Raw genomic sequence first — 27,177 nt, forward strand, 5'->3', positions numbered from 1 at the left:
GGCTCTTATTCTGTTCATACTTGCAGTCCTCTTATTGAACCTTTGCAGAACACCAGCCTCAGTTATGTGGAACATTAATGGATTCATGGAACCCTGGTGGCGCAGTGGTTAAGCATTCTGCTGCTAACCAAAAGGTTGGCAGTTCAAATCCACCAGGTGCTCCTTGGAAACCCTATGGGGCAGTTCTACTCTGTCCTATAGGGTTGCCATGAGTCGGAATTGACTCAATGACCTTAGTCATCGTCATCATCATCCAAGGTTTCACGTGGCACACACAGGAGTGGGAGTATTTGCCAGGTCTCTCAGTTAGGTGGAGTCATGCAAATGGCAGGATAAAAGTAGGGAAGTGGTTCATCCTTAGCTTTTCCCCTGAGTGAGACCCCAACATTCCCTCCTACCCACTCACACACTCTTGGTGAAAGTGAGACCTGATATAGCTGGAAAGCAATTTGGTAACATGTGCTGAGAACCTTAACTGTAATCATCCCCTTTGACCTAGTAATTTCACTTCTAGGATTCATTCTAAGAGAATGACTTTTGAAAATAAGAGGAAAAGCACTTAAGATGTGCAAAGATGTTCACTGCAGCTGTGTTTATTATAGTTAAAGACTGAAAATAATATGAAATGTGCGATCAGGAAGGGATTGCTATAGCATTTTCCTTAAATGGATTCTCTGTGAAATAGAAACATGACTTTGGAAAAAAAAATGCTGGAGTGGGTGGATTTGAACTGTCAACCTTTCAGTTAGTAGCAGAGCACAAACCATTTGTGTAACCCAGGGACCTTTATCTGCCTCAGTTAAGAATTTCTCCCTGTGCAGAATTCACTTTGAACCCAGTGGAAACTGCCTAGAAGGGAATAGTCAGGCCCAGAAACAAGTAACATTTCACTGTGGCTTTATTTAATGGAGGGCCTTAAAGTACTTTTCAGATGTTTTCTTATATATACCTAGTGGAAACTGTGCTATCAAGATGTTTTCTTATATATACCTAGTGGAAACTGGGCTATCAGAGACACGGAGCCAGAGCTGTTGGGAGCTGCCCACAGCCACCCAGCAAGTCAGTAGTGGGAATCCATGTACAATTTAGATCCCCCTTTCCATCCTGAATCGCCATTCAACCAAAGTGTCAGATCTCCCATGGGATTTTATGTTCTTTTGCCTGTCTCAGCTTCAGAAAAGATCTGTTTTCTCTTTCTTTTCCCCCCACATTACTGCAGTTCAGAACCACAGTACATTTGTCAAATGCATTGTGAGTTTTCATCCCTGCAGCTTTCCTGCTCGGTGATTCAATTCGAGGCAATGAGCTTTCCACTTAGGGGGAAGAGAGACAGTGGGAAAGAAAGAAAGCTGCTCCGAGCCGTCCACCCTGGGTTGCGGCGGCCATTTTTCTTGAAGACAGCCTGCTGTCTCTGATCTGATTTGAACTTCCACGTTCTCAGGATCGGAAATTAATCTTGACACAAAAATCCAAGGGTTAGTTTTCAGGTGTTTGAGAGGAAGCTCTGGCCCCCAGTAGAGTTTTTCATGGAAGTTTGTTGCGTTATTTCACTAAGGATAGTGCTGACTGCCTCTAGTTTACACTTCTCTTTCGAAGTTTATTTTATGTTTTGTTGTGGTTTTCAGATTTCTCATGGTTTGGATTTGGGAAAGTAAAATCAAGACAAGGTGTTGGTAAGTAGTTACTCACCCTTTCTTTGGATAAGTCCTGAGTTCGTGTCTTTTAATTAGGATGAAACTGCTTAGACTCTCTCTATATCCATTGGCCTTTGATTCATTTTCTCTGTTCCTGATTTCTGATTTGTTGAAAAAGGAGGCCTAGAAGTTACCAGAAAAAAGGCATGACGTTTTTTAATTGAGTTCAATAAATTGTTTTACACTTTTGAAATTGACTTGTTTTTATCCTATGGGGAAGTGTCAACTGTTGTCCTAGTTCTAGATTGTGACGAGTTTTTTAAGAGGATTAAGGAACTAGAATGTAACTCCATTACAATGACACACATAACAAATAGTTGGCTGAATACTCATGCCTGGGCAGCTTTGGGTCTTAAGTTTCTTCCATTGGCCAAGATGCAATGTAATAGATTTCTGAAGTGGTGAATCAGCTGTTCATTTATGACCGTTTCACCAACTTTCAAAACAGACTCCCGCATCCAGACACTGTGATTGGGACTTGATTGCATTCTACTCCTTGCATTCAGGCTGTGTGCTGACAATTGAAAAGCAGCATTCGTAGCTCACCAAGTGAGCACAGCTGATGACTCTCGTTACTAGGATTGAAGTCAGGTGTGATCTCCCGGGACCTCCAATTTGTTCAGTTTTTTTTTTATGGGTTTGGAGACAATGAACAGGAATTGCTTAGAAAGCATGAAAAGACAGGCTGTCTTGCATCTCTCGTATACTTTGCCAAGCTCTGACCATCCTGGCCATCTGCTGGTTAGTATTTATTTTGATAGCAAGGTTGGCTAGAGGTGAGATTGCAAAGTCGGGGACATGTATCAGCATCACAGAGTTTCTGGTTCTGAACCACCCACCCCATACTTGTCTATCTCATCCTCTCCATCCTTACAAGGAGCCCTGTTTCCTGACATCAGACCCCTTCCTGTGGGGCAGTCTCTGTCAACGTCTGTTTCAACCAACCAGTTGCCTTGTTGAGTCTACTTCAACTCATGGCGACCTCATGTGTGTCAGAGTAGAACTGTACCCCTTAAGGTTTCCAATGGCTGTTTTTTCAGAATTAAATCACCAGGTCTTTCTTCTGAGGCACCTCTGGGTGGACTTGAACCTCCAACCTGACAGGTAGCAGCCGAGATCATTAACCGTTTGCGCCACCCAGGGATGCTTGGAGCTGTTCAGGAAACCAAAAGTGACAAGCTGGCTGAGGCAGACTGAGCCAGGAGGGGTCTGAAAGGAGAAAGTCACCCTAACCTTGAACTATCCCTGTGAATTCCAAGGTAAAGTCTTCTAACCAGCAAAGGGAAAGTGGAAATGTGGAAAAGGTAGAACATCAAGTTCAACCAGCTTGCTTTTTTCCTAGGCAGCTTCCCAGGGGCAAATTTCAGACACAGCTGATCAGTCATTTTGCCAAGATACCTGAGGGATTGCCCTGCCCAGGCAGTTGTAATGGTGCTCTGTTTTAAAGTTTTGTGTATGGGAGGAGTGGCTGGTGACCAACTCTCCCATGGACGGTGGAGCTAGGGGTCTTCCCTCCACCAAACAGTAATTCACTGTAACCACTTAAATATTGTTCAAACCAGTTTGCACTGCAGAGAGAAACTTTTTCCTGGAAAGCTTCAAAATATGGTTTTCACCCTTTTAGACGGCAGCAGAGAGTTTTCCTTCAGAATTGTACTTCCAGCTCCGTGCATCTGGGAAGCTTCTCAGGAACAGTAATCACTCCTTTCCACTTGGAGGGAGAACTGCTTTCCCAGATGACCTTCACTGATTCTCAGCACAGGAAGATCAGTCTATGTTAGGCTTAGAAATGTCTGCAAAGTCATATGTACAGGATATGATACCAAGCAGCTCTTGATAAAAGAAAAATGCCTCTTTGCATCAGAGACATAGTAAAATAAAAATGGGCTGAAAATGTTTCCAGGCATAACTCATATTTGTCAGCTCAGTAATTAGAACTATCAACCCCATACTCAGCAGGTGGGTACATCCATGGCAGTTTAAAACTTTCTTTTAACATTATAATGTGGCTTTTCAAGTCCTCTTATGAATTTCTCATAACACACTGGGACGTGCCCCCGACACTTCTTCTGCCTGTCTTGTTCGTGTGTCTCCTCAAATGCATGCACAGACACACAAAGACGCTCCCATGATAGGCACAGACAGGCTGCTGTCAAATTATATAGACATTCATTGTCCCCGTTGAGAGCGTTTCCTCCTTCCCAACTTTGCTGTGCTCTGTACTTCATTATATCAAAATGTTCATAGAAAAATGGGCTTAATCCCTGCCACCTTGCCAGCCTTATCAATCTTCTAGGATTTGGAACATCAGTAATGAAGGAAACAGCACTTGAATTAATATTCCACTTGATCAATTGTCAAGGTTTATGTGTTGCTCAGATTTGTCAACAGCAGCTTTCTGGCAAAGTGAAAAGGCTTTTGAAAAATTACCTCTGGTTGTTTATACTGCTTCTCTGCATCAGCATTTTCTTCTCTAAACAGTGAGCCCATTCCCCTGTGATCTGATGCATCAGAGTTGGGGGTTTTAATTGGAAAGGCCAGGGGAGGAAAGGTTTTGCTTTGGAGGAAGAGGTGAAACAAAGAGCGATTTCCTTGGTTGAACTCTTCTAGACAGGGTTCAGCTGTGTAGACAGTTGATGATTCCAAGACTGAATTCTGGAGGGGATCTCAAGATTGTCTTCTAGGTATCAACATCCTCAAAAATGATGGAATGCTGCTTGCTGTTGATAGCCTGACCTGGGCCAGAGGAGGATCAGAGAAGACAGCAACTGGATTCTGTTCATTTCTAATCATTGCAGGCGCTCCAGGAGGAGCTAGCGCTGGCCTTATGGCAGCATGGGGAGTATTTGAAAATGACAACTCTTGGCATTTTGTAGGGAGGGGATGGAAGGTGTAGCCTGGAGTCTGCTGAGAAATGTGCGGCTGTGATTGCACCCTGCCTCGAGGAGCTCAGGCAGTAGCCTGCTTTGGTCATCTCGCATGAGGGAACAGCTGCATGAGGAACAGCTTCCCAGTGGTGGGAAAATTTTAATGACAAGATCCCCAAACCTTAGCATAACACATTTCTATTTTCCATTGCTGGCCAGATTTGGGTTTAAACTCTGGGTGATTTAGGCCTGTCAGGAAGCAAATCATAAACCAGAGATGGTGTGGGCCTTAGAGAGCGCATGTCTTTATAGCTCTTCTTGGCAGGAGTTCCACTCTTTACTGACACAGGTGACCTAGCACCCATTGGTGGGCTTGCCTTCACTTTGTGTGCACTGTGGCTTCAAAATTGGCTTTGTGAGGACTTGTTTGCCAAATGAAGCCAGAGCATATCATTAAAGACAACTGAAATGCACTTCCCCTTGAGAGAATGCATCTTAAAATTACCGGTAATAGCCTGACTATCTGCTGCATCATTTGTCTAAGACACAGCAAGCTGGGGAATGTCCAACTGATATCACTGCAAACTGTGATGATCCCCATAAAAACCAGTTGCCATCAAGTTGATTCTGACTCATGGCGATCCCACGTGTGTCAGAGTAAAACTGTGCTCCACAGTTTTTTCAGTGGCTGATTTTTTGTAAGTAAATCTCTGGGACCTTCTTCTGAGGTGCCTCTGGGTGGACTTGAATCTCCAAACTTTTGGTTAACAGTCAAGCTCGTTAACTGTTTGCACCACCCAGGGACTCTATAATTCCCATCTGAGGGGAGAGGGTGGATCTTGGGGGTGGAAGGAATGGTAACCATTGTATTTCTTAGTTGCTTCAAAAATGTACAACACAACAATTTTGCTTTTAGAATTGGTGAAGTGTGAGGGCAAGGTAGAGAGTGGAAGGAGGTGCTGAAACATGTTTCCTCACGGGCTGGATGAAAACACATTCCCTTGCCCAGGAAGTAGAGATTCAGACTTTCTCTTTCCTAGTATGCATTTGGCTTGCCTGGGATTTTGGTTCTGCCTGATCCCCTTCTCTCCTTTGTCTTTCCCTCTTTGTCCTTTCTCTCTCTATTTTCCTCTTGGCTTCTTCAGTACCTGAGGACAGGGGTCTGCTCAGTGGGACCTTGCACCCATTCCACTACACTTCAGAAGTGTGTGTGAGATACATTTAGGGGGATTTATCTACCTCCCATGCATGGAGTGCTACCAGGAGCCATCAAGAGCTTTTTTTTTTGGCAAGTTTTTTTTTTTTTTTTTTAATTGTTGTGCTTTAAGTGAAAGTTTACAATTCAAGTTAGTCTCTCATACAAAAATTTGTATATACATTGTTATGTGACCCTTGTTGCTCTCCCTATACTGTGACAGCACACTCCTCTTTTCTACCTCATATTTCCCGTGTCCATTCAACCAGCTCTTTTCAACCAGCTCCTAACTCTCTCTGCCTTCTCATTTCACCTCTGGACAGGAGCTGCCCATTTAGTCTCATGAATCTACTTGATCTAAGAAGCACACACTTCACAAGTATCATTTTATGTCCCATAGTACAGTCTAATCTTTGTCTGAAGACTTGGCCTCGAGAATGGTTTTAATTTTGGGCTAACAGAGAGTACGGGGGCCATGTCTTCTGGGATTCCTCCAGTCTCAATAAAACCATTAAGTCTGGTCTTTTACTAGAATTTAAGTTCTGTACCCCACTTTTGTCCTGCTCCGTCAGGGACTGTCTGTTGTGTTCCCTGTCAGGGCGGTCTTTGGTGGTAGCCGAGCACCATCTAATTCTTCTGGTCTCGGGCTGCTGAAGTCTCTGGTTTATGTGGCCCCTTTTGCCTCTTGGGCTAATACTTTCCTTGTGTCTTTGGTGTTTTTCATTCTCCTTTACTCCAGGTGGGTTGGGACCAATTGGTGCATCTTAGATGGCCGCTTGCAAGTTTTCAAGACCCCAGATGCCGCTCACCAAAGTGGGGTGCAAAACATTTTCTTAGTAAACTTTGTTATGCCAATTGACTTAGGTGTCCCCTGAAACCATGGCCCCTGTGCCTGCTACACTGTCCCTCGAAGTGTTTGGTTGTATTAAGGAAATTTCTTAGCTTTGGTTTAGTCCAGTTATGCTGACTTCCCCTGTAGTGTGAGCCATCAAGATCTTAATTGTCTTGAAACTTTCATGTAAATCTTTTATCTTTGTGAGTCCATTTTTGGTTGCAAACAGTATGAGTTTGGTGTTCAACAAGACACAGTAGACCATATGTATAGGCATATACACTCTGAGAATCTGAACTAGAAAGTTTAAGTGCTATATGAAAAATGCTATGGTTATTACTTTAGTATAAAGACATCCATGTAGTGACTCAGATATTACTGCTAACTACTAAAGGCAAAGCAGGTAATTTTGCCATTGGATTGATTTTTCATTCCACAGTTGTTATGAAAATATTTTGTAGGTAAAAATAATGCAGCTACTCATAGAATATAGAGAAAAGGGACATAGTAATAGGGTAGTCCAATGTACTTCTGGTATACCAGTTTTAAGTTCATTTAATAATACCTGGTAATCATTCATACTAAAAAAGCATGTTTAAATTTATTATACATTTTAATATCACTAGCCTCATTCCCATCTCATAAAATAACAAGCAGATATTATTTTGTACATTTTACAATGTATGTGGATGTAGAGGTTCAAAGAAGGTAAGTCAGTTGTCCAAAGAGTGGGGAAAATAACTGATATCTTCAGATTTCTAGTACATCTCTCAGTACCTGTGAAACAGGAATCCTAGGGTCCTGCTGTGAGTTTCAATGACAGAGTGTTCCAAAGGCATCAGAGAGCAGAGAGGAAGGCTGCATATAAAATTACAGGAGAAGGAAGTAGAGAAATCCCTTATACATTGCTGGTGGGAATATAAAATGGTGCAGCCACTTTGGAAAACAATTGGCAGTTCCTCTATAAATATAGAGCTACCATATGCCCCAGAATTCTACTCAAGAGAAATGAAAATTTCATGTCTACACAAAATTTGTACACAAATATTCCTAGCCTGTACCCGTTGTCATCGAGTCAATCCCGACTCATAGCAACCCCATACGTAGGACAGAGAAGAATTGCCCCATAGGCTGAAATCTTTTAAAGGAAGCCGACTGCCAATCTTTCTTCTGCAGAGCAGCTGGTGGGTTTGAATGGCCAACTTTTCAGTTAGCAGCCTATAGCTTTAACCACTGCACCACCAGGGCTCCTATCTTCCTGGCAGTACTATTCATAATAGCCAAAGAGTGGACAGACCACTAGTGACCACCCTGACTGGAAAAACAACAGAGTCCCTGACTGAGCAGGAGAAAAGTGGTGTGCAGAACTCAAATTCTAGTAGAAAGACCAGACTTAATGGTTTGACTGAGACTGGAGGGACCCTGGAAGACATGACCCCTGGACTCTCTATTGCCCCAGAACTGAAACCATTCCCAACAACCATTCTTTGTCTGAAACTCTTCAGACAAGGATTAGACTGGAATATGCGACATAAAGTGATACTCGTGAGGAGTGTGCTTCTTTAGCTCAAGTAGATACATGAGACTAAAAGGGCATCTCCTGTCTGGAGGTGAGATGAGAAGGCAGAAAAGATCAGAAGTGGGTTGAATGGACACGGGAAATCTAGGGTGGAAAGGAGGAGTGTGCTGTCACAGTGTAGGGAACCAGCAAGTAGGGTCACATAGCAATGTGTGTATAAATTTTTGTATGAGAAACTGACTTGAATTTTTAACTTTCACTTAAAGCATAATAAAAAAAAAAAAAAGACTGGACAGAACCCAAATGCTCATTGAAAGATGAATAGACAAGCAAAATATGGTACAGGGAGTCTCCAACTTATAATATACTCAAGTTACGCCAAACCGCACTTAAGACTGTCTGTTTTTTTTATACATCTACATCTTATCATTAGTAATATGTACTATATACAATGTTGCAGCACATAATTTGCTGATGTTATCATTCTCAGATGTCCACTCGCAGATGTTCAATGTTATGATTTATAAAGATACTGAAAATAAAAGACAATAATAATGAAAATCAAAAAAAAAAAAAAGAATTCAGGTATTTGACTTACATCAGAACCGACTTACGTCAGAGTCCTCAGAATGGAACCCCGTTGTAAGTCAGGGACTACTTGTATATCCATACAACAAAATATTATTTGACAATGTAAAGAAATAAGATACTTATGTATGTTATAACATGGGTGAACCTTGAAAGCATTATATTAAGTGAAAGAAGCCAGTCACAAAAGACCACATATTGCATGATTCCATTTACATGAAATGACCATATAAGCCAATCCATAGAGACAGAACATAGATTATGGTGTTTAGGACTAGGGGTGGGGAATGAGGAGTGACTGCTAATTGGGGTGAGGAAAATGTTCTAAAACTAGATTGTGGTGATTTTTGCATGACTGTGAATATACTAAAACCCATTAGGTAGGTGAGTTTTACGTATGTGAATTATAGCTCAATAAAAGTGTTTAAAAATTACAGGAGAATATATATTTTTTCCAACTCCAGGCCCAGCTTCAGTTATTAGCAATGATGATGACTCGGCCAGCCCACTCCACCACATCTCCAATGGGAGTAACACTCCATCTTCTTCAGAAGGCGGCCCCGATGCTGTCATTATTGGAATGACCAAGATCCCTGTCATTGAAAATCCCCAGTACTTTGGCATCACCAACAGTCAGCTCAAACCAGACACATGTAAGTACAGCTGTTTATACTTATTGGCCCATTTGCTGCATAGCTGTATCAACCAATGTGACAAGCATGACTGGAAAGAGGGAGAAATGTCTGTGGATTCTTGGGACTTTTGGCACAAGGAGTAGATCCTTTAGTTTGTTGCTTATGGAATTCTCAGGGCATGTCTCCTGCTAGGACTGGAACTGTGGGCAGATACTAACTTCTCTTGGAATCCATTTTCCAAAACCATTTGTCAACATGAAATTGGAGTCAATGCATGCTTATCTTGAAAAAGAGACAGAAACCAGAAGTATAAATAGAATGCACATACATCAGTTATAGAAGACAGGTTAAATTTGGTTTGTTGAAAGTAACTAAATATACACGAGAGGTAGTCAGAAGGTGATGTGTTGCACACAGGCAGTATCAGTTTGGGTAGTTCTATTTTCTTTGTTCAGTTCTAGTTCCCGGCATGAGACCTTGTTCTGATGCCACAGTGACAAAGAGACACGGCAACAGATGACGTGCACATTAAGTGGGCTGACATAATTTGCAGAAACAAATTAACCCCTTCACTTCTGTTGGGAATCACTGATTTTAGAAGCTTGAGATTTTTCTCCAAGCATTTTATTATCCTATCTTTTGAGCCACTGCTCAAATGTTAAAAATGGGGCACAGCTTCAACAAGACATAAAACCACAATGGGTAAACAAGCTTATGCCATTGAAACTCCATGCCTTTCCTGACATGTGAAGCAGGGCCATGAGGTATAGCACACCAGGTGGCCCAGATCAAAGAGGTCGCTGGTACCATTGCAGGGTTAGTCACTAGGGACTGACTTTCCACTGAGAACACCCATGGGATAAGGGGACTCAGCAATGAGTATAGGATCTGTTCATATATAAAGAAACACCCGCAATTCCCACCTATTTGTTCCAATTTACCCCAAAGTATATTTAATAGGAAAAAATCCACTGCCTTGTAGTTGATTCCACTTATAGCGAATCTATAGGACAGAGTAGAACTGCCCCATAGGGTTTCCAAGGTTGTAATCCTTAGAAGTAAACTGCCACATCTTTCTCTTGCAGAGTAGCTGGTGGGCTCAAACTGCTGACCTTTCTGGTTAGCAGCCATGCACTTAACCATTGTGCCAACAGGGCTCTTTTTAATATTTTAAAAGTTTGTAATGTGTGAGACTGGATCTCACATAGCTTTCAATTGAATACATAATATGAGATAAATCAAATAACATATGTGAAAAATATTGAGCTCCTTGAAGTAAAAGGTCTTATTTGAAATCAAGGTATTGTTGATCCTAATATTGTCATTATGGTAGGAATGAGACGAATGGAGTCATTGTTTAAATTGTGCATCCTTTGATGAGGTAAGCAACCTCCAAAAGTCCTTGAAATACCCTGTATGCACTGAATATATGCCTTGAAATAAGGCAAAGCAGAACACCGTGTTGGGGACTCTGTCATTATTTTGATAGCTGTCACTAGGAGCAGGGTACTTTGACACCTCTTCACTGGTAGTTTGGGGCCGTATGATGTACTTTAGTAAGACTGAGGCTAGCTTTCCTTTGTGGATGGAGGAAGATGAAGCTGAGTAATCAAGTAGATACCATCAGCCCAATATATACAATGAGATAAAGTAAACAAATGAGTAAGAAAGCAAACAAACAAAAACCAAATGAGATTCTAGAGAAGTGGAATACATGACTCTTGAGTCTGTGGCTTTATTTGGGAGTGCTTTCTTCCATTAGAAATCCTAAAAGAGTTTCCAAAGTTGTCTTCTCAATCTAGAGTCCACAGAGATTTTTGCCAAGGTTTTGGATTAGACATTTAAAATATTTTTGAAGGAGTCTTGGCTCTGTGGCTCAGCCACTCTATGACACCCTACTTAGAAAGAATGAAAGAGAGTGGAGTAGACTCACAGCCTGCCCTGAATTTCTGGCCTCTATGTGAGAGCTCCAAACCATCATTTCTCCGTTTGTCCATTCCTTCCCTATAAAGTCTTGCTGGGCCCTTCATGCAATCATCCTTACCTGGCTCTGTGTGCTCAGTCACATGGAGAAATTTTACACCAGGGCCAATTTTCTTTCTTCCAGGCACCAAACCGTGTACTCTTTCACAATTGTAAGAACACTTAAAATCACACACCTTCTGTGAATCTTTTCTCAAAGAAATGGGAGTGAAGAAGCAATTTACTTCTCTCTGTCCCTTTATCTTTTTTTAAATGTCATTCTTTGTCCCACAATTTTTTCCTTCATCTTCAATGTCTCTGTTGCCTTTTGTCAGTAGTATGACCACTCTTGTATGTGTTTCTGCAGTCTTGTTTAAGTTAGATTGTAAGCTCCTAGAGAGCAGGGACTCAATCTGTTGAACTATTTCTCCGTAGTGTGGGGCGTGAGGTACCTTGGATGTTAGCAAGATGCTGATCAAATGTGGTTCTATATTCCTGAAATATTAATCACCACCAGACTTGTAAGAAGTAGAAGAGACATAGATGTTTTCATTTGTTTTATTCCTATCAAACTTGCCTACATATGAGTTTATTTATTAGACTTATTTTGGACAATGTATTAGCTCATTTAAACAGATTTACATAAAAATTTCAACAGAAATACATTTAAAACAACAAATCCTTTATTTGAACATCCTGACTGTAGTTGTCCAGAAATTAAAATATTTCAGAATATGTAGATCTGTTGTGTAGGCCCATGTAACTTTGGGAGCCTAGCTTTTAGGTAAGGGATTCCCATTGAATATTTTTATAAAATAACAAAAGAAAGGTTCTTGCAAGAAGTTGGGTAGGTTACATCTGAGAAATAAATGTAAGAAGATCTCAGAGAAAGTTTAGAACTTCTCCTATTTGCTTAAAGCAAAATATCACATGAACACTACCCACCATTCTCCTGGATACATCAGAGGCTTGGGCCATGAACTAGCAAATTCACTTCTCTCTCCTGAAGCTACATGCTGTCCAAAGATGTTAGCTTCAGAAAATATGTGTAATTGTACAAAGAGTGGTCCCAATCTCATTTCACTGAACCGTAAGAATCTAATATAGAAAGTGAAGTTCAATGAACATTTACTGATTACCTACCATCCTCCTACAATGCGAGGAACAGAAGATTCATCAATGATGAATCTTGTTGGGGAGACGGACAGACATATCATTGCATAATCACAGAGTAGTGACATAGGTACCCTGATAGGATAGAAAACAGCAAGGGTCCTAAACCTTGGTTATCTACAGGGATCAGGTGGGTCAAGATATGAAAAGGGCTCGATCAGAAAAACAATATGGAGAAGTGAAGGCTGTGCTGAAAGTGGACCTGGGATTATGATGTGAATTCCCCAAGTTTTAAAACACTGGGTAGGATAAATAAGATACATCAGCATGAGTCAGGTTTGATCCATAGACTTCACCTATTTGTGATCCCTGAGTTAGACCTTAAAGGACATTTAATGCAAATACCTTATGTTACAGACAGGGCTCAGAAGTGGCTTGTTAAAAATGATGGAGCCTTGATAGTTGCATAACTTTGCTTTAAAAACAAAATAACAAACAAAACAAACCAAAAAACATGATCAAACGAGATTTCTTTAAATGATGCATAAGATGTGGAGCTAAATGAAGGATGATGATAAATTGTGTCCCCTGAAGGACTTCTCACCATCAGAAACTAAGTGAGGTTTTCATAGACAAAGTCCAGAGATTGTTTGCAGGGTTTTAGAGCAATCTGATCAGGGCTGAATTGCTCCCGAGCACTTTCCAATAGCAAGTTTGTCTACTTTATTGCAGGGCCCAGAGGTTCCCCCAAGACCGCCTGATAATAATTTGGTATTTGGAGGCTCCTGTGTCACTGCAGGAACTAAAGGAGGCTAAATCCATGCCTGATGGAGGAGAAGAGTTCTATGGTTATCTGCAAATTCTGGCCCGACAGCATCTTGACGTCACTCCTTAGCTTCCATAACCTAGCCAAGCAAGAAGTTGCCTTCCAAAGACAAAGCTATGTGCTCTAATGACTAACCCCTCCAAGTGCCATACCGCTTTAACTATAGACCCATCTCCTCAATCAATCAGGATGGCAAGATGGAGCTGATGAGCTCAGCAACATCCAATCTGGAGTTGGTCTTTAATTCAACTAGTCTGTTTAGATGTGTCTGAAAACCACGCCACCTGACATCTCGGGGTGGTTTCCCAGTAGGATTTACAAACTTGGTTCAAGGGCAGCTGTGCTGCAATCATCTCCTTGACTGCTGAGAAAGTTTCTGGCAGGGTCCAATGGAAATACACCTTCTGAGCTGAAATAAAGAACAAAACTAACCAGCAAAACGCGCAGATCATCAGTTTTGGGTCCTCTTGAATGGTGGGAATGTGTTATATCTTCTCCTGCAGGAAAGCAAATGCCATAGACTTAATGTTGTCCCTAAAATTGTGTCTTTCCTAGAGCAGCCTTGTAAATTAGCTGGAGTCCTAGAACTAGGGCCTGAATTAAATTAGAGTTGTTTCTGAATATGTACCTGTGTATGTTCACCCTTGCACAGCATGCCCTCTGTGTATACCTAGGGCTGGTGATTCCCTGTGGCAGATGCATATAAAGAATTCTGACCTTTTTCCACTTTGATTCCATTTCCAATGAAATGAGTATTTATGGAATTCCTCCAGAATGTGCCATACTTCTCCAGGTATTATAGTTCACGTGTGTGTTTGTCTCTGTGTATGTATGTGTGTGTGTTTTCTCATTGATCCTGTGTACTTATTAGGCAATTAGGTAGATAAGCACAGATTCATAGACCAGCTAGAACTAAGGAAATAAGATGTTATAAAGGGAGGGAGTATTTTAGTAGTAGTTGAATATATTGTGCAGGGCACTGATCTTGCTCCCCTCGACTGCCATATCTACATTGTCATTGTACCACCAACAAGGGAAGGGAACAAAGGTGACATTTTTCACAGAAGTGCAGAGATTTTTGAATGTATTTGCGACATTATTTTGAGTCCACACTAGCAAAAATTCTGAATTGCATCCAGGACCCAGAAGTGCATTAGATGAAAAGATGAGGGCCCGGAGAGTTACCCAAGGTTATGTTCAAACTTAAGTGCAATTGTATAGCTATGGTGTATTTTGATGGTCAGGAATTGGATTTATAAATAGGTAGAAATTATTGCCTTAGCACTTTCTTCTCTCACTTGTCAATTAATTGGTCTTTCAAAAGCATATTTTCTTCTAAACATTTAATTGACCAACTAACAGCTGTTTGGGGAACTGTTTATATGCCTTTGAAGGCCATGGTCTGCACTTTAAAAATAAGCAAAGTCCATTCTACCCAGCGTTTGAGTGTTAGGACAGAGAGAAGGCAGGTATTTTAGGATCCTTAGATATTGCTTTGTTTATGGCACAATGGGTTGATGACTTGTCCCATGGGGATCCTCATGGTACATTGCTGTAATTCTGTAGGCCCAGTCCAATTCTTTCTCCTTTTGGTGCCATAGTCTTCCACTGCGAGCTGTAACAATTTGATATTATATTCCCTTTTCGTCTACAGAGAAGATGAGAAGAAGATATCAAATAATGCTTTAAAAAGCAACTTGAGTTCCTCAGAAGAAAGTAAGTGAATACATGCTGCATAATTACGTTTAAAATGTAAGCTATGTTATAAATTTCACTAAGATGAAGATTTGCTAGAAAACCAGCTTCAAATACATTCACAACTAAGAAAAATAGGAGAAATTATTTTATTAGCATTTGATCACTGGGTGTTATTGTTATCAAAAGTAAATACCACCTGATTATAGGAAATATGGCATCCCTAGGTAGTACAGATGGTTAATGAGCTTGGCTGCTAATCGAAAGGTTGGAGGTTCAAGTCCACCCAGAGGTGCCTCAGAAGAAAGGCCTGGTGATCTACTTCAGAAAAATCAGCCATTGAAAACCCTATGGAGTACAGTTCTACTCTGACACACAAGGGTCTCCATGAGTCAAAATTGACTCGATGACAACTAGTTTTTATAGGATATATAGACTGCTGGAGAAAATACTCCAACCCTACACTTGACAGCTGAAAAGGGAAATTGGCTGTGAATTTAGGTTGGAGAACCAATCAAAGTGATAGTCTGAAGACTGTTCTTCCACATCATCAGCCATCCAAGATGGAGTTATGCATCCCACATGCATCAGACATTTCAGTAAAATTTCACCAAATCGTCGGTGATGCCCTGGGAGCATCCCAGCAGATGCAGGATTCTACTGCATTTGTTCTAGGGATTTCCCAAGGCCCAGCCCAACTGGAGTGTGTTCACCAGCACTATTACTCTAATCGAGCTGTACCTCCACTCTGGTTTCGGGTTGGTCACTCCTGCATGTGCTGGCAGATTGTGGACCAAGATCAGCTCAGCAAACACAAAGGCAGAGGAACCTCTTATGCTGCTAAGAAGCTCCTGCTACCCAGAGGCTTTGAACAATTGAGTGTTGCCTGTGGTAAGGTGGAGACGGCACCGTTGGAGTTTTTCTTCTATGTGATGCTCAATCCTTTATGGCAGCTATTCCAGCACAGTGTAGATTTTCTCCCTAGACATGCAGATTTTCCCTGTCTTTACTATTCTGCCAGCTCAAGAGGGTAGCCCACCACTGTTGAGCCTCTTCTCAGATTACTCATCATGCCGGCTCCCCTCATGAGGCATACTCATGCCGCCCTTCGCGCTCACTGAATGTTGTAGTGCTTTTGTTTTTGTCTTCTTTTTTCTTCTTGCTGTTGTTAGGTGCCTTCAAGTAGGTCCCCGACTCATGGAGACTCCATGGCCAACAGAATGAAATGCTGCCCAATCCTGTGCCATCCCTATGATTGGTCGCAGATCAGGCTGTTGTGATCCATCAGGTTTTCATTGTCTGATTTTTGGAAATAGATCTCCAGGCTTTTCTTCCTACTGCATCTTAGTCTGGAAGCTCTACTGAAACCTGTTCAGCATCATAGCAACACATGAGCCTCCACTGACAGACAGATAGTGGCTGTGCATGAGGCACAGTGGCTGGAAATCAAACCTGGGTCTGCATGGAAGATAAGAAGTCTACCACTGAACCACCACTACTCCCTCCTATTTCTTGTTAGTTGTTAATGCTCTTTAAAGGCAGGTAAGAAGAATTTGCTGTAAACCATGGACAGAAAAGAATTGAGGTGAAACTACTTCTTAGTTCAACCTGGTAGCCAAGCATGAGGGCAATCACACTTCACAGACTCAGCTCCTAAATGGAGCGGAGCAGCCTCGGAAGAATGAGACGGTGGCCCGAAGGGGAACTGAATGATGCTGCCTTCATCTGGGTTTGCTTCCCCTTGGTGAGAGAGTGCTTCTGCTGGTGGTGAATGCTTGTCTTCCCTCAGGGAGGGGAAAATCAGGAAGGCGGTACATGTGGTCCAAAGGAAATAGTCATGTCACTATTAAGCAAACTGTCCTGGTTTACCTAGGACTGAGAAGTTTCCCAAGATGCAGAACATTCCCTTTTAAAACCAGGACAGTCCTGGGCAAATGACAATGAGTTGTTCTCCTTTGTTGGTACAAACATGATGATTTTTGCTTCAATACAGAATTAAGTCTTACTTAACCCAAAATGTCTTCAAAAAAAAAACAAAAGAAAAACCATTGCTGACAAGTCAATTCTGACTCATAGCGACCCATAGAACAGAGTAGAACTGCCCCATAGGGTTTCCAAGGAGTGGCTGGTGGATTTGAATGGCTGACCTTTTGATTAGCAGCCAACTTCTTATCCACTGTGCCACCAGGGCTCCAAAATGCCTTCAGGTGCCCTAAAATGAGACATTTTAAAATAAAAATAAATAACATAGGTTATTGTAGAGAATTTGGAAAACGTTAAGGGACAAAGATGAAATAAACGATCACCTGCAATTTTACCAGTTGGAGATAATCGCTGATAATCTTATTTGGATATATGACCTTCCATGGTTTTGTGAATGAATCTCTTGTGCTAGAAAGTCTAACTGCTTGTGCCCTTGCCTTTGTTTATACTGGGCCTTATTCATATTTTAGTAATGGTTCACTTTTGGTGGATTGTGTCGGAAGCACATTTGGTGTATTATCGTCAGTTTCATATTTCATATTTGCTTGGTGGTACGCAGGGGTTAAGACAGAGCTGGGGAACTGGATGTGGTTGGCCACGTCATGTCTGGTCTGTGAGGCTCCTAAACTCCAGAGGAGCTCAGTTGTCATGTGATGAACATCACTGAGGAGATGAGGCCACTGTTGTGGTCTGGGAAGACTCAGGAAGTACGAGGCTCCCTTGTTCTGTCATGGCAGGCTAAGGGCTCTTGTGTAGGGCCAACACTCTAGATGACTCCAAATGTATGTATCTTGTTGCTTACCTGAAGCAGAGTGGGATGATTGCTTCTTATCTCTTAGCGCTTCAACCCAGCTAGATGGCTCCTTTCAGGTTGCTGGGTGTGCTGGGTTTAGGACCAGGCTAGTTATAGTTGATATATTTCCCAATATTTAGGGATACTTTTGTTGCACCCAGGATCCCTGGGCTGTGCAAGTGTCTCTGATGAACTGGAGTCTCCCTTTGGACATTCAGCCTTACCTAAACTTGGTGTAGTCATCTGTCCAGAGACCCCTTCCACCACTAGATTTTTCATCATGAAAGTCTTCCTCTTCTGATATTTCAGGCATCTAGACCTAGACTGGGGATCTGGCAAGCATTGTATGACATACAATAGTATGTCAGTGTTGGTATTTTGCACAGTGATGTTAAAGATCGACAGATTATAAAAATTAGTCCAGAACAAATAAAACCAAAATAATAATAATAATAATAAACCTATTGCCATTAAGTTGATTCTGACTCCTGGCAACCCCATGTGTTACAGAGTAGAACTGCTCCATAGGGTTTTCACAGCTGTTATCTTAGTGGAAGCAGATTGCCAGGACTTTTTTTCCGCAGCACCTTTAGGTTAGTAGTTGAGTGCAAACCGTTTGCACCATCTATAATTTGTAAAAGATTAAAGTGGTGTGATTTTGAACCAAAGGGCAGGGGGCATCCTAGAAAGAAAACAATCATCTAATGTCTAGTTTCTATATTATTCTTATTAGTTACTGTATGTGCTAAGAATATGGGTATATATCAACATTTTTTATATCCATTGCTATTATTTAGCACATTTACTTAACCATGCCATTGACCTTCTGGGTGCATTAGAGTGGAACACAAGCTCATTATCAGATAATGATGACATTTAGACTGAGTGCCATATTCCTAATGTTCCAATAAAGCAATTGATATAGATGGGACAGGATAAAATCCTACACTATCCAATTATATCAAAAGAGCTATTCTCCAGGGAATATCTTCACTAGAGAAGATTACATGATATGCCTGCTTATAAAAGTAAGAAAAGAAGGCACCTCTGACCAACCATTTGAGTTGTTTTTCTACAGAAATTATGGATTTCAGATCCATTTATATTTTGAAGACCAATACTCCAACCCCTCCCTGCAAAAAGTTTACTTTTGCAAGTACGTTGGCCTGTAGTCTGATTATAAGGAACAGAGGGATATTTAACTAGTTTACCCAGGGATAGAACTCATATTCTTACCTTCTATTAATAGAGTAGGAGCCCTGGTGGCCCAGTGGTTAAGAGCTTGGCTACTAACCAAAAGGATGGCAGTTCGAATCTACCAGCCAGTCTCTGGAAACACTATGCGACAGTTCTATCCTGTCCTATGGAGTCGCTGTGAGTCAAAATCAACTCGACGGCAGAGGGTTTGGTTCTTTTTGGTATTAATAGAGTAGGAGCCCTGGTGGCACAGTGGTTAAACACTTAGCTACTAATCAAAGGATTTGAACCCACCAGCTGCTCCACGGGAGAAAGATGTGGCAGTCTGTTCCCTTAAAGATTTACAGCCTTGGAAACCCTATGGGGCAGTTCTACTCTGTCCTATAGGGTTGCTCTGAGTTGAAGTCTACTCAACGGCAACCTTTCTTTCTTTTTTTTTAAATAGAGTACCCAGCCAGTGGAACTAACTGGTTTAACACATTCTTTCTATCCTGGGTTTACTTTCTCTGGCCCATAAGTACAGGATTAATTCCTTTGCCTGTTTTGCTCTGCCATCCTCCATTCATTACTCTGTATACTGGGATTTGGGAATCATGATGCTAATGATGATCACATTTCTTCCTAGTTCCATTAATGCCATTTCCTGATATCCATGGAAACAATTAAGAATATGTATAGCTGTTTGAGCCTTATGTAGAGAGGGTTGTTTTTTTCTTTCTCAAGAGCCAAGTGCTCTGTCAGAAGGTGCAATTTTGGGGTGCTTCTCTCCTTTTAAGAGCCTTTGCTTTGAGGTGATGATAAAATTCCTCTATTTAAATGGAGGATTTGGTTTTCTTTGGCCCCTACTTAGACCTTTATCAACATTGGTTTGGAAAACATTAATTTTATTAGAAAGATATTGATGATGGGTAGCTATATCTTAAACCAAGGGGGGAAGAAAAACACATTGCTGCCGAGTTGATTCCCACTCGTAGTGACCCTATAGGACAGAGTAGAACTGCCCCATAGGGTTTCTAAGGTTGTAAATTTTTATGGAAGCAGACTGCCACATCTTTCTCCCATGGAGTGGCTGGTGGGTTTGGACTGCCAACCTTTCAGTTAGCATTAGATTTCTGAAATCCTAAGCTATGGAGAAGAAGACCATGGCCAAGTAGCAAAAGGAATAAGATTATTGGGCATATCCTCAATCAGGCTTTTCCTTTGGACTTTTATGTATACTCTGCTGTTTCCTACAAATGCTATCCCAAGTTTTTAATTAAAGTGAATCTTAGCCAGATTTGGGTCTCATTGCTAGCATGTCAGCACAGTTCTTGGTGTTAAAATCCCAGAGCTCCTCTTTTTCTGTTTGAGAAGATCCATGTTATTGAGGATCTTTGCTCCTTCTCTTGCCTAGCATGGGAAAGGGCTTCAGTGTGTGGGCAGAGCTCTGGAGGGGGTCTGTTGTGCTGGGGGATTGATTCATATGGTCCTCATATCCTCTGCCTCCTTTTGGAGAAAGGGGACTTTGTGTGGGTACATATGGGTTGATGTTTCCTAAGGAGACTATTCTGCTAATGGACCCAGCATCTGGGTGTTTTCTGTGATCCTCGCTCTAAAGTCTCCCTGCTTTCCCATTGGGCATTGAGCCTATTACTGACTGGGTGCACTGCCAGGTGCCTTGTAGTGCTGGTCTCAGCAGTTCAGCTCTTAGATGCTGCACCGTGTTCTGCTGGGGTGGAATGGGGACGGGGCTCTGTTGATGGCAAAAATGTTGCTGAACTTGATTCCTCTCTCTCATATTTGATGCAACAGAGTGGACGTAAAAAGGGACTTGGTTTCTATGTTCAAAAACTCTAGGGGTTGTATGTACATATGTATGACTGATCAGTAGAGCTTGGAATTCTTTATTATATTGACATTTTCATGAAAATGAGATCTGTTGTATTGGAATTTGTGATGTAGTTGATCATTCAGAGCCAAACAAGTATACTAATAAAGATAAGAGTATCGGATCTGTGGTCTTTGTTGCCTATTTTTGTCACCTGCAAATAACTGTTCTTACGAAGACTTGACAGCATAATTCAGTGCTGGGATTCCTAAAAGCTCTACGTATAGCCCATCTAGAAGGTGTCCCCATTTGCTCTCATTTAGCTCGGAAGCAGCCCCTCTAGGCTTTCTCGCAGGTCGGTCTTCACTCAGGCCGGCACAGGACAAATGAGCACGCTCCTCCAGCCCCAAATTTAAGGGGACACCAAAAAATCTCAGTAATCAAGGTAGATAATATTTTAATCCAATATTTTTTTAAAAATTAAAAACAATGCAAAAAAAATCTATGAAGAAAATATCAAAATTTTAAATAAAAGTGGATCTGTAGGGTGAGGCGAGTGAGGTGATTCATTCCAGTGCAGGCTCAGACCTTGTCTTTATTTAAAATTTTGATATTTTTTCATCATGGGTTTTTGGATTGAGTTTTTTTTTTTTTTTTTTAAAGTGTTGCATTCAAGTATTATTTATCTTGATTACTGAGTTTTTAGCATACCCTTAGATTTTGGGTACAAGGTGGGAATCTTACTCGCCTCACCCCAGCTCAGGCCTGGACTCAGGGCTCCTTGTAGCCTGGATCTTGTGTAAACTTCTGGCCTTGGCAAAGCTCAGTTTTGTATACATTAACTGCTGAGCTGATTATCTTTCAGTCTTCTCTCCCTGCCTGCATTCCTGGTCTAACTGTCCTTCCTCATCCCCACCCCATCTGTTCCGGGAGATACAGGTCCCTGACTCCCTTTCACTCGGCCTGTCTCAGCATCTCCAGCATTAACTATCTTGCGTTCTCTACTGAGATATCTGCACAGACATGTGCTTCTCTATCCTCACTGCATTTTTTTCTTTTTTGTATGTGAGATTCCAGAGGGAGCAAATGAAGGTGGCTGCCCCCCAAAAGAAGAGATTCTTTTGAAAAATATAAGAGGGTCAGGGGACATTCCTAGCAAATCTAAAAAATAATCTAGGGGAAACAATTGGATGAGATTAAAAAAAAAAAAGTGAAATTCTTTTTTGGAACTTTATTAGCTATTTCTTTATTTCCCCACATCAGGAGTTATTGCACTGCATATGCTAAAATATTGATACAATATTTGAGACTTAAAATGCTCCATTTTCACGTAGCCTATTACTTAATGTCATAACCCCTTTCATAATGTCTGCATTCTCTATTTTTTAAAATGGGCTTTATTTTTTAGAACAGTTTTAGGTTTACAGAAAAATTATGCAGAAAGTAAGAGAGTTCCCACATACTTCCCCTCCCCTCTGCACACTGTTTCTATTATCAACATCTTTCGTATTTGTTACAGTTGATGAACCAATACTGTTACATTATTATTAAGTAAAGTTCATGGTTTACCCTGGAGTTCACACTCTGTTGTATGGTCGTATGAGTTTTGACGAAGGCTTAATGTCATGTTGCAGTCTTTATTTTTAAATAACCAGTATGGACTGCTTTGATGTACTAGGTCCTAGGGATTGTATTTTCACATTAAAAAAAAATTTTTTTTAATCTCCACAACAGTGCTGCAGAGTATGTATCATTACCCTATTCTACAGATGAGAAAACTGAGGCTCAGAGAGGTTAGGAGGAAAAAAAATAAAACAATTACCATTAAATTGATTCTGACTTATGGCAACCCCCTATGTGTCAGAGAGTAGAGCTGTGCTCCACAGGGATTTCAATGGATGACTTTTCAGAAGTAGATTGCTAGACCTTTCTTCCAAGGTGCCTCTAGGTGGACTTGAACCTCCAACCTTCTGGTTAACAGCTGAGCCTGTTAACCATTTGCACCACCTAGGGTTTCAGGAGGGAAAATAACTAACCTAACTGACACACCTAGCACATGGGAGAGTATTCAAATCCACATCTGCTTCCTGAGGTCTTGGGCTCTTCCTGGTCTAGTGCTGCTGCTGTTCTTTTCCATAAACAATATCTCACAATTTTCTCATTTGGCAAGAGGAATTATGGTGTTGGTATTGCGCCTTTCTTTCATGTGGGTTTTTCAAGCTATGCTAGAATATATTAACCTTCAAAAATGAAGGCCAAGGGATGCCCAGATGGCGGGTAGTGATCTTAATGTTTGAGGAGGGAGGAGCCAGCTAGTGAGCAGAATACAATGCCCATTCTGTAGTGTGATGATGGCAATACCGTGTTCATCTGGGCAGTAGCGATCTTTCCTCTCTCAGTAGAGTAATTACCAGAAATAATAAGTAATAATGAATTAAAAAAAACAAAAACGAAAAAACACCAAACCCATTGCTATCAAGTGGATTCTGACTCATAGCGACCCTATGGGACAGAGTAGAACTGCCCCATAGGGTTTCCAAGGAGCAGCTGGTGGATTGGAACTGCTGACCTTTTGGTTAGCAGCTGAGCTCTTACCACTGCTTCACCAGGGCTCCAATCATGCTTAATAGATCCTTATTTTATTTTTTACTAATTAAAGTCACGTAAAATGCCACCTTTTTTTTTCTTTTGCCAACACTTATCTGCAAAGTTTGCCCTTTTTTTTGTTGTATTTCAGAAAACTCTAGTAAAAGCGTCCTATACCATAGACCTCGGACTTTTTTTGAATGTCTTGATTTCTCTGAAAGCAGCACATTACATTTCCTAGGTGAACTTGATGTCCATTTTGTCAAAAGATAGAGTTCAGCGAGTGCCGAGGGTGTTCATGAGCAAATGGAAGTACACAGGTTTATTGAGTTTCCTTAGGCATTGCTGTGGGTTTTGAGCTTCCTGCAGCACCTGCCCAGGTCATCCTGTCCCAGGGAGACCAAGGGAATGCAAGCCTCTCACCAGCCGTTCTGTAGAGCCAACCTTGACATCAGTCTGTGAACCTCTCATAGGACAGACGAGACACTCCTCTGGCCCACCCTCTATGACATGTTCTTAAGTTGTCAGTACAAAGGTCCATGTTTTCAAACTGGCTAATTGAAAGGAGTCAAAATTGTAGTTGTAGCTCTTTAGCCTTTAGCCTTTAGGAAATCTTTTTAAAAACCTAAGTCAGCGTCGATAAATGGCATTTCTTCCACAGGAGGAACATGCATCTAGGAGATTTACAAGGCCAAGGGGGCATCAGCAGTTGATATCTTTGAGCATCTATTTTGTGCCAGGTACCTAAGCTTACATAGATTTGTATATGTGGGTAATACCTCATATTAGTCATTTAATAAAAACCTATCGCTGTCGAGTCAATTCCGACTCATAGTGACCCTCTAGGAGAGAGTAGAACTACCCCACAGGGTTTCCAAGCAGCAGCTGGTGGGTTCAAATTGCCAATCTTTTGGTTAGCAGCTGAGCTCTTAACCTCTGTGCCGCCAGTAATATGTGCTTTCTGAAAATGTCATTATCACAATTCTTCACTGGACTTGATAATGGCGGATGAGTTAGAATGATGAGGTTGGCCAAAATGAATACTGCTTTTCTAACCCAGTGTTTACTCTTAATTATCTTGATAATTTAGAAAAGACCAGAATTGGGATATGAATTATTCAATTGCAGTTCAAAGTCCATCACAATCAATAATAATGTAATCAAAATATTATTTTCTAAAGATTTTCCAGCCCCCTGAACCCACATGAATATATTAGTACAAAGCTGCTGAACTCAGACAGCCTTTTGGGGTTTGTGGAAGCACAGCCCAAGAATGAGAGACTAATTAGAATGAGACTCGAGAAAAGAGGTTGAAATATTTCCAAAGAGAGAATTTGATGAGCCTTTTGCTGCCCTGGAGGGAGGGGTTGTATGTGTTTGTTTTTGCATGTAAGAAGGTACATTTGCCAATCTGGAAAATGTTTCCAGTGAAATGAAATAAAACAAATCTCTGACTCATAAGACTATCTGCAGCCCTTAGTAATGAGGGGACAGAAGGGCTGGGAATAAAAATTCAAATTTATAATCATATATCTCTGTTACACGATGAATGCATAATCAGGAAGTCAATCTTACTGGGAAATTCAGTGGTAGTCATCAAATGATACAGGAAATCGCAGATGCAAATAAATCCCTATTGATAATTTTCTAAGTTCCTAATCATAGGCTGTTCAATGGACAAAAAGTGCTTTGATATCTCCAGCTCCTAGAACAGTGCTAGGACATTGAGAAACCAAAACCTGTTGCCATCAAGTCGATTCTGACTCATAGCGACCCTATAGGACAGAGTAGAACTGCCACACGGGGTTTCCAAGGAGCGACAGGTGAATTCGAAATGCCGACCTTTTGGTTAGCAGCCGAGCTCTTAACGACTGTGCCACCAGGGCTCCTAGGACATTGTAGGTGCATAATAAATATGTGTGGAACAAATGAATGAACAAGTGAATGAATGATCTGCTGTTATAGCTTTGGGGAGAAAATACATCTCTGCATCCCTGAGATTCAGGCATGGCTAATAAGTTACATTTTCCTCTAATTCTGTTAGGAGCGGAAGTTCAGGCTTCTTTTCATTTGAATTGCATATCGTCTACCTCTATGGGCACGGCCAGGTCTGTTTACTGTGGGGCTTAAATCTTTTTTCCCTATTCTTTCTGTTTCCATCTCTTAAGTCATTTGCATTCTGAGAATTCTTCTGTCTGGTTTTTAAACTGGGTTTCAGGTATGCTAACATTTTATGTTTTGTATTTTGAGAGAATCATTCCTCAGGAGGCCTATATGACAAGCCTAATTTTGAGGTGACTTTTGTTTGGAGAAGAATTGGCAACAAGAGAGGCAGGTAGAGACTTCTAGGAGACCAAAGAAGGAGGGATGTGAAATCTAAAAGCAGAGCAATTTTGGAAAAAGTAGAACAGAGTGTCCCTTCTGTGAGCGAAAGCAGTGGTTTTTGGAAAGATTTGAGACTCAGAGGCCAAGAAGGGACAGCTGGGAAAGATGAGTGGAAAGCTTTGTTGTTGAAAAGAAACTCAGAAGGTTCTGTGTAAGGCGCAGGGAGGTGTGTCAGATGGCTCCTTCCTGGGACTAATATGAGAGATTTGAATGAATCAAGGCCTTTTGTTGTTGTTAGCTGCTATCCAGTTGACCCCGACTCGTGGTGACCCCCTGCACAACACACAAATCACTGCCCGGTCCTGTGCCATCCCCATGATTGGTTGTGCATCGGACTGTTGTGATCTATAGGGTTTCAATGGCTGATTGAAGTAGATCATCAGGCCTTTCTTTCTAGTCTGTCTGAGTCTGGAAGCGCCACTGAAATTGGTGCAGTATCATAGCAACACGCAAGCCTCAGATGCACATGAGGTGCACTGGCTGGGAACAGAACCCAGGTCTTCTCATGGAAGGCACAGATTCTACCACTGAACCACCACTGCCCCGTGAACCAAGGCCTAGACCCCCAAAATTTGTGCTAACTGTATAAACTGGATCAGGAAGCTAAGAACTTGATTAGTGAATGTTAGCAACCAAGGTTTAATTTTATCACTGACACAATAATAGCAATGAATACTTATTATTTAGTCAATACATGCCAACCACTGTTCAATGTGCTTTATTAAAGATTTGTCTCATTTAATTTACACAATAACCCAATGTAATAGGTACTATTGTTATTTTAATCCTGCGGATGAAGGAAATTAAGGCACAGAGAAGCAACTCACCCCAGAACATGCAGCTAGTAAGAAAAACAACAAGGATTTAAATCCAGGCTGTCTGACTCCCTGGTGTGTTTTCTTAAGCACAGACTATACCAGCGCCCATCTCTCTCTCTGCCTCTGTCTAGCCGTGTAGCCCATCTTCTTCCCTTCTTCCCCAGCACACACACACACACACACACACACACACACAGACACACTCAGAGAGAGAGACAGAGACCCATAAATGATTTGAGGGCAGTTTATAGTAGAAATTTATCAAATTTAACTAGAGATGGCGTATCTACAACTTTCTCATTTTGCCTATAATTTAAATCCCCAAATCCCCTCCCATTCTATCAAGGTACTTTTTTCACTCTAAACAACTGAAGGAGTGTGTGTTTCCTGAAGACAACATGGGGGAGAATGATTCCAAAGGGTGAAGGCCGGTGTCTCAAGGCCCTCATCTTTGATGGGGAGCCACCCACTGACAGCTTCATTGCTTCGGGAGGAGATGTAAGAGTCACCCAGTGGCCTTTTGTCAGAGGCGTTTTCCAGCCTGTTTCTTCTCAAATACCAACTTAGCTGGAGGACACCACTGAGGGAGGAGACCTGTATCTATTTACCCTTGACCCTGCATCCTCTAGCCAGCCAGCCAGCTGTTAGCAGTCATCAGCAAGCAAAAGCCTTTCGATCTTTA

General features: G+C 41.4%; 1 protein-coding gene across 3 annotated transcripts in view; it reads left to right on the plus strand.

The window, feature by feature from the left end:
* Positions 1-27,177, plus strand: part of NTRK2 (neurotrophic receptor tyrosine kinase 2) — a 437,432-nt gene that overhangs the window by 226,500 nt on the left and 183,755 nt on the right. The window contains exons 12-14 of one of the 3 annotated variants that reach the window (XM_004381311.2): positions 1,626-1,673; positions 9,160-9,348; positions 13,138-13,301. In XM_004381311.2, the coding sequence (XP_004381368.1) occupies positions 1,626-1,673; positions 9,160-9,348; positions 13,138-13,166 (266 nt within the window). In that variant the 3' untranslated portion in view covers positions 13,167-13,301. Of the gene's footprint in view, positions 1-1,625; positions 1,674-9,159; positions 9,349-13,137; positions 13,302-27,177 lie in introns of those variants that run through there. The other 2 variants (XM_012556956.2, XM_012556957.1) reach the window with 2 other exon arrangements.

Source organism: Trichechus manatus, unplaced genomic scaffold (genome assembly GCF_000243295.1).
Source record: "Trichechus manatus latirostris isolate Lorelei unplaced genomic scaffold, TriManLat1.0 scaffold00082, whole genome shotgun sequence".
NCBI classification, from domain to species: Eukaryota; Metazoa; Chordata; class Mammalia; order Sirenia; family Trichechidae; genus Trichechus; species Trichechus manatus.